This window comes from Eimeria mitis, genomic scaffold (genome assembly GCF_000499745.2).
Source record: "Eimeria mitis Houghton genomic scaffold, Emh_scaff2868, whole genome shotgun sequence".
Taxonomy (NCBI): Eukaryota; Apicomplexa; class Conoidasida; order Eucoccidiorida; family Eimeriidae; genus Eimeria; species Eimeria mitis.
The window spans coordinates 1-6959 of NW_024015185.1; the positions used below are offsets into that span (position 1 = coordinate 1).

The window sequence follows — 6959 nt, forward strand, 5'->3', positions numbered from 1 at the left end:
CTGTATATACACCGCAGCAGCTGCATATACACCTCACTATATATATATATATATATATATATATATATATGTATATATATATCAGCAGCTGCATATACACTGCAGGGGGTGTATGTACACCCCAACAGCTAACGCGCAGAGCCACGCAGAGGAGACAGCTGTATTCAAGCCAAACCCTAAACCCTAAACCCTAAACCCTAGACCCTAAATATCTTGAGATGGATTCAGCTCCTTTCGTGGGCCCTAAAATACATACTGATCTTAGGGTTTAGGGTTTAGGGTTTAGAGGGAAAGAAGAAGCTGTCGTTGATATTTAGGGTTTATGGTTTAGGGCTTAGGGTTTAGGGTTTGGGGTTTAGGGTTTGGGGTGTATATGCAGTTTGTGACGCACGTGACATTCTCTCTCTAGCTGTGCATTTCTTGCTGCTAGCTCTGCTGCTGCTGCTTGCTGCTGCTTCAGCTGTCTCTCCAGCTCAGCAGCAGCAGCAGCAGCAGCAGCAGCAGCAGCAGCAGAAGGAGAAGCCCTTGCTGCTGCTGCCTCAAGGTCCCTCATTATCACCATCAAGTCTGAAACAAACCACAAACCCTAAACCCTAAACCCTAAACCCTAAATTTTAACATATACACCCGAAAGAACTCTAGGGTTTAGGGTTTAGGGTTTAGGGATTATATATTTGTTGTGATAGACGCTAAAGGTAACCCCAAACCCTTGATCTTCATAGAGATGCCCATGATGAGTCTTTTAGGGTTTAGGGTTTAGGGTTTAGGGTTTAGGGTTTAGGGTTTACCTGGTTGCTGCAGCAGCAGCTGCAGCAAAGCCATGAAGTTTGCTTCTGCTGTTTTAGCTCTCTTTGTGAGGCAATCTATTTCTTGCTGGTATTCTCTCAGCAGCTGCTCCGAAGCTTTCTTCAGTCCCTCTAAACTTATACACTCCTGCTGCTGCTGCTGCTGCTGCTGCTGCTGCTGCTGCTGTTGCTGCTGCTGTTGCTGCTGTTGCTGGAGGGCGGGGTGGGGGTCCTGCTGCTGCTGGTGATGGTGCTCGTCATAGTTGTGGTGGGGCTGCTGCTGCTGCTGCTCGTGCTGCTGCTGCTCCTGCTGCTGTTCCTCCTGCTCCTGCTGCTGCTGCTGCTGCTGCTGCTGCTGCGGTGAGAGCTGCTGAGAGGTTGCTGCGGTGTCTGTGCAGCTCAAGGGGACAGCAGCAGGGCCCGTAGGAGACAAAACAAAACTCCATAGGCGGCGATGATCTAAGGAAAAGAAAAAAAAAAGAACTAAAAAAAAATAAAAGAAAAATAAAAAAAATAAAAAGAAACACAAATGAAGATTAAGATAGAGAGATAGAGATAGAAATATAAAGAGATAGAGATTAAAAAAAAAGATAGAGAGAAAGAAAGAGAAATAATATACATATAGAGAGTTATATATATATATATATATATATATATATATATATATGTTTATGTATATATGTATATATGCATATATAGATAATGTGTGTCTGTATAGTTTTAGCAGAAGAAAGCGAAACACCGAATAAATAAAATACTAAAGTGGGTGTATATATAGATAGAAAAAAAGAGAGAGAGAGAAACAAACCTTTTGTATTTGTTGCTAGTTTCTTTCTAGCATTGACTGCTTCTCTTTTTGCTTTATCTATTTCTTCACAGAAAGACGCAAAAGAACGAACTTGCTGCCAGCATACAACCCTGAAGAAGAAACAGCAGCAGCAGCAGCAGCAACAGCAGCAGCAGCAGCAGCAGCAGCAGCAGCACGGATGCATGTTTTCGTTCGGGTGTATATGCAGGCAATTGTAAAGAGATTCATAAAACACAATTATATAAAGAAATAATTAAAAACATTTTCGTGGCGGTTTCGGGGTGAGGTGGAAAGCAGTATGAACATAAAGAAATACAGAAAACAGGAAAATGCATTTTAATTATTTCTTTATGCAAGAATGCATGCACTAAAACATAAAAATAAATAAATAATTTCAATTAAATTAATTAACCATGATGAATTTGACGAAATTAAAATAAAAAAGACCCCATTCATGTTCTCCGTGCATATGTGCAACTTGAATCGCCGAGCTGCCTATACACCCCAAGTATGCTTCGGGTGTATAGGCAGCTCGTATAGAGCTGCCTATACACCTGAAATAGTATAAGAAAATACAGAAAAAGCTAGGAGCTGCCTATACACCTCAACTAGTATTGAAGTATAAAGACATATCTAGGAATTATGCATGCATTTAAAGGGGTATTTTTGTGTATGTTCACCCCAATGAGCTGCCTATACACCCCAAGCTGAATTCAGGTGTATAGGCAGCTCGATGAGCTGCCTATACACCCGAAGGAATGCTGGGGTGTATAGGCAGCTCAAGAAGAAAGCAGAATGAATGACTCACCAAGAAGAAACAGCTTCTGCTGTGCTTGTAGAGCCACCAAGAATATCCATTTTGTCTCCAAATATAATTAGAATAATTTAATTAAACTTTTTTGTCTTTTTTTTTATTTTTATGGTATTCTGAACGGAAAAACAACCGAGTTGCAGGTGTACATACACCTCAGAATAAAGACATCGTCAAGAGCGACATTCCCGCCGTTTTCTTCCGTTTAAAAAAAGGAAGACCAAAAGAAATAGCCAGATATAAAAAATAAATAAACTAAAATACAAAAACAAACAATAAACACACACTTTTGTATTTATTTTCTTCTTTCTTCTTGACCAAGTTGTGTAGCTCCGAAGCCACCGGGGGGCCCCCAGTGCTCATCCAGCCTTAGAGGGCCCCCCCCATCGCCTCTCTCGTGTTGTTTATGGTATTATAATTGTTTATTTTCTCAGAAAAGAAGATTAAAATGTATTTTTTAAATATACAACACGAAAAAACAGATAAATTTTGATTTATTTTGGCTGTTTTCTCTCTCTTCTTTCCCTCTCTTTGCCTCACCGCCGCGGTGCTGTGACCTCGCACAGCTAGCAGCAGGCACCGGTAGATCTCTGGTTGGTTTGTATAAGAATAAAAAACACATATATGAATAAAAAAACAAAATAAATTCATTTATTTTATTTATTTTATGTTCAATACACTGAAACTTCTTCGTTTTCTTCTCTCCCTCCGCGTGCAGCAGCAGAACACCACCGCCGTTTCTTAGTGTTATATATACATCTATATGTATATATGAGACAGCCAACAGAAAGGCTGCAGCGAGGAGGCCCCCAGCCCCCTATCAACTCTTATGCACACATGGTGCATGCAAAGGGGTAAACACATATACAAGAAGAAGTAGCAGCTGCTACAGCTGCGCCTGCTGCTGCTGCTGCTGCTGCTGCAGCGGGAGAGCAAGCCAAGGCTGAGCACACATACAGGAAGGCTCAGCTGCAGCAGGCCAACTGGAATAACTATCAACTGCAGCAGTTGCAGCAGCAGCAGCAGTTGCAGCAGCAGCAGCAGCAGCAGCCGTACCGGCGCAGCAGCAGCGGCTCATCGAGGAATCCCCGCTCAGCCGTACCGGCAGCAGCAGCAGGATCCGCGGCCGCAGCAGCTGCAGCAGCATACTCAACAGCAACTGCAGCAGCAGCAGCAGCAGCAGCAGCAGCAACATAAACAAGGAGGAGGTTTATATTTTATTGTCTAATGATATAAGATGGCCCCTTCTCCCCCTTCTTCTGCTGCTAGCAGCAGATCTGCTGCTTCTTTCTTAACTACCGACCGCGACCACCTGCAGCAGCAGCAGCAGCAGCAGCAGCAGCAGCAGGAGCAGCAGCAGCAGCAGTATCGTCAGTGTGATGCTGCTGCATGCGTATCTATGCTTTTAAAGTGTGAACGTGTATTGATAGTACCTGGATTTGGTTTTGCTGCTTCCCGCTGCAGCACAGAATTAGGAGAATTGCTGCTGCTGCTGCAGCAGCATGGTGTTGCTGCTGCTGTTGCAGTAAGCCCCATAGCTGGGTATTTCCCCGGCCATATATCTTTATACTTAGATAAAATAAATAGTTTTTTTATTCTCTCGGGAGAAGAAGCACAGGAGAATTTGTTTACTTTCTCTGCGTGTCTTTGTATAGGAGCCAATGATATAATAAACCCTATAATAAAAAAAACAGAAAAAATAATAAAGGGGGGGGTTATAGATGTATGGAGACTGCCCCTTGTTATATCTCTTATAAGGTCTAGGGGCCCCCGGGGGCCCCCAGGTAATAAACACAACAACCCCACCTTTTTAGGTTTAAATTCTTGGGTTTTATCGGGGGATGCTAAGAGATCCTTGCAGTGTATAAACGCATGCATGCAGCAGCAGCAGCAGCAGCAGCAGCAGCAGCAGCAGCAGGAGAGGAGACAAAACAACAACATAAATAATATAAATTTATTTCTTTCTTCTGCTGCTCTTATACACAAAGACAAAGATATTATATATAACCCTAGACGGTGGCCTAGGCCTGTTGCTGTTGTGGGGTTTATACGGGATCGTCTCCAGCTGGGAGCTGGGATCGTCTCTATCGATCCCCGGGGTGTGGGGTGTTTAAGGGGTTTAGGTTTTTGTGTAGCTATAGAAAAAGAGACAGAAAAAGAAAGAGAAAAAAAAGGAGACAATGATAAATATAGTTTTTATACACAACAACAACAACAACAACCACAAATACCCTACACAGAAGATGAATTTGTTATGGCCGGGGCAGAGATACATACACTTGAACATATACTGATGCATGCAGACCTCATCGTACACCCCAGCGTCCCCCCAGTAGAGTATTTTATTTCTCCTTCTCCTCCCCGCCCCCAAACAAAAACAGCAACCACAAACACCACCAGCAGCAGCAACAGCAGCAGCAGCAGCAGCAGCAGCAGCAGCAGCAGCAGCAGCAAAGGAGCAGGAGAGAGAAAGGGGCGTATATTAATATGTAATATACCCCCAGGTGAGGCTGGGAGTTTATTGAGTGTATTGAGAGAAGGTGGTTGGTCTGTATTTTCTTTTTCTGTGTCATCTGTCTCCTTTGTTTCTTTGTCTCCTTCTCTACATCTTCGTGGTGTTGCTGCTGCAGCAGAGATAGAAGCATTAAGGGGACAGAGAGCGTTGCTGCTGTCTCTTTATAATCTCCCTCGTCTTGTTAAGGGACTCACAACAGCAGCAGGAAGAATACACCCTGCTGCTGTTCTAGTTTTAGGGGGAGGTGCTGCGGGTCTGCATGCAGCAGCAGCAGCATGCAGGTGTGGGGCCAAAGTATATGTTATAGATCCTAGGCAATCTATCCAGTCTGTAGTTGAGTCTATTGGTGCTTCTTTTCTCTCTTTTCTCTCTCCTCTCTCTTCATGGGGAGAAATACAAAAAAACAATAAAATTAAACATTTATTACGCATGCATGTAATACACAGCGACATCGTTATCTGTGCCCCAGAAAATACACTGGGGGCCCCCTGGTGGGCCCCCTCGACAGAGGGGGGCCCCCCATATGAGGGTTTAGAAGGGGGCCCCCCGGCCCCCACACAGGAGGGGGGCCCCCAGGGGGGCCCCCATACAGCCGGGGGGGCCCCCNGGGGGGCCCCCACCTCTTATACCTGAAGAGTGGTTAAGCAGCATGAAGCCTGGGGCTGTTGTGATAGACCTAAGGGCGAGACACCCGGCAACACAAGCGAACTGGTTTGGGTGTATAGAGAGGGGCCCCCAAGAGGGTACTGGTGGTGGTGTAGGTGTAGGGGGGGGCCCCCCAGACACCCCACAGAGTGTTGCGGGGGGGGGTGTTACTATACTGGATGGGAGCTGGCTGGAGCAGACGATCCCCAGGGAGACGATGCGTGTACTTTCTAGCAGTGTATGCAACCTGCTGCAGCAGATGAGGGTTGGGGGGCCCCCCTATATCTCTATTCCTACCGACCCTGTGCTGCGGGCCCTACTGCTGCTGGAGCGGGGGGCCCCCCCAACACCCAGAAGCTGGGGGGCCTTTAGGGGACGCAGGACCTTCTCTCAGCTGCAGCTATTCAGCAGCAGATTCAACTCCTTTGCTGCTGCTGCTGCTCCTGCTCCTGCTGCTGCTGCACCTGCTGCTGCTGCTGCTGCTGCTGCTGNCTGCTGCTGCTGCTGCTGCTGCTGCTGATAGCAGCAGCAGCAATGGCGGCAGCAGCAAAACTGATGCTGCTGCTGCAGCAAACAATAGCAGCAGCAACTATCAACAGGGATAGAATATAATGCAGCAGCAACAACAGCAGCAGCAGCAGCAGGTTGCAGCAGCAACATACAGCAACAAATAAAACAAAGAAAACATAACAGCAGCAGCAAAAGAAGCAGCAGCAGCAGCAGCAGCAGCAGCAGCAAACTGCAACAGGTAAAAGACATATACAGCAAATTCAAACAACAATATATACAGCTAAGGGGGCCCCACTGCAACACCTTACACACAAGGGGCCCCCAGGGGCCCCCTTGGGGGCCCCTTTGGGGGCCCCCCTGGGGACCCTTGTAGAGCCCCTTGGGGGCCCCCTTGGGGGCCCCTTGTATGGCCTGTATAAGGCCCCCTGGTGCCCCCCTGTAGGGGGCCCCTTGGCGGCCCCCCTGGGGGCCCCCTGTCGTTCCCCTTTGGGGGCCCCTTGGGGCCTCGTAGTTGCGGTGGTCCCTTTGGGGGTTCTTGGGGGGTTCCCTGGGGGCCCCCTTGGGGGCCCCCAAGTTACACACATAGCAACACGGGGGCATCCCACGAAATCCCGGGGTGCTGCTGCTGCTGCTGGTGCTGCTGCAGCTGCGGCTGTTGCTCCTGCAGCTGCGGCCGTTGCTGCTGCAGCAGCTGCAGCAGTTGCTGCTGCAGCAGGTGCAGCAGCAACTGCAGCAGCTTGTACTGTAAAGAGTTTAGTGAGCAACGTTTTATAATTTTAATATTTTTATGTTTGAGGGAACAAAAATAAATTAATTATTTCATTTATTTTCTTATTTGGTTGGGGTGTACATACACCACAATAATTTTATATATATATATATATA

The 6959-nt window shown here is 46.7% G+C and overlaps 1 protein-coding gene across 1 annotated transcript; it reads right to left on the minus strand.

Moving 5' to 3' along the window:
- Positions 1 to 128: 128 nt before the first annotated feature.
- On the minus strand, positions 129 to 2451 carry EMH_0059730 (uncharacterized protein; the record flags this gene model as incomplete). Its single annotated transcript, XM_038022508.1, has 5 exons — positions 129 to 158; positions 392 to 567; positions 789 to 1244; positions 1594 to 1703; positions 2402 to 2451. The coding sequence occupies 5 exons, from the start codon at positions 2449 to 2451 to the stop codon at positions 129 to 131; spliced, it is 822 nt and encodes a 273-aa protein (XP_037878362.1).
- Between the last annotated feature and the right edge of the window lie 4508 nt (positions 2452 to 6959).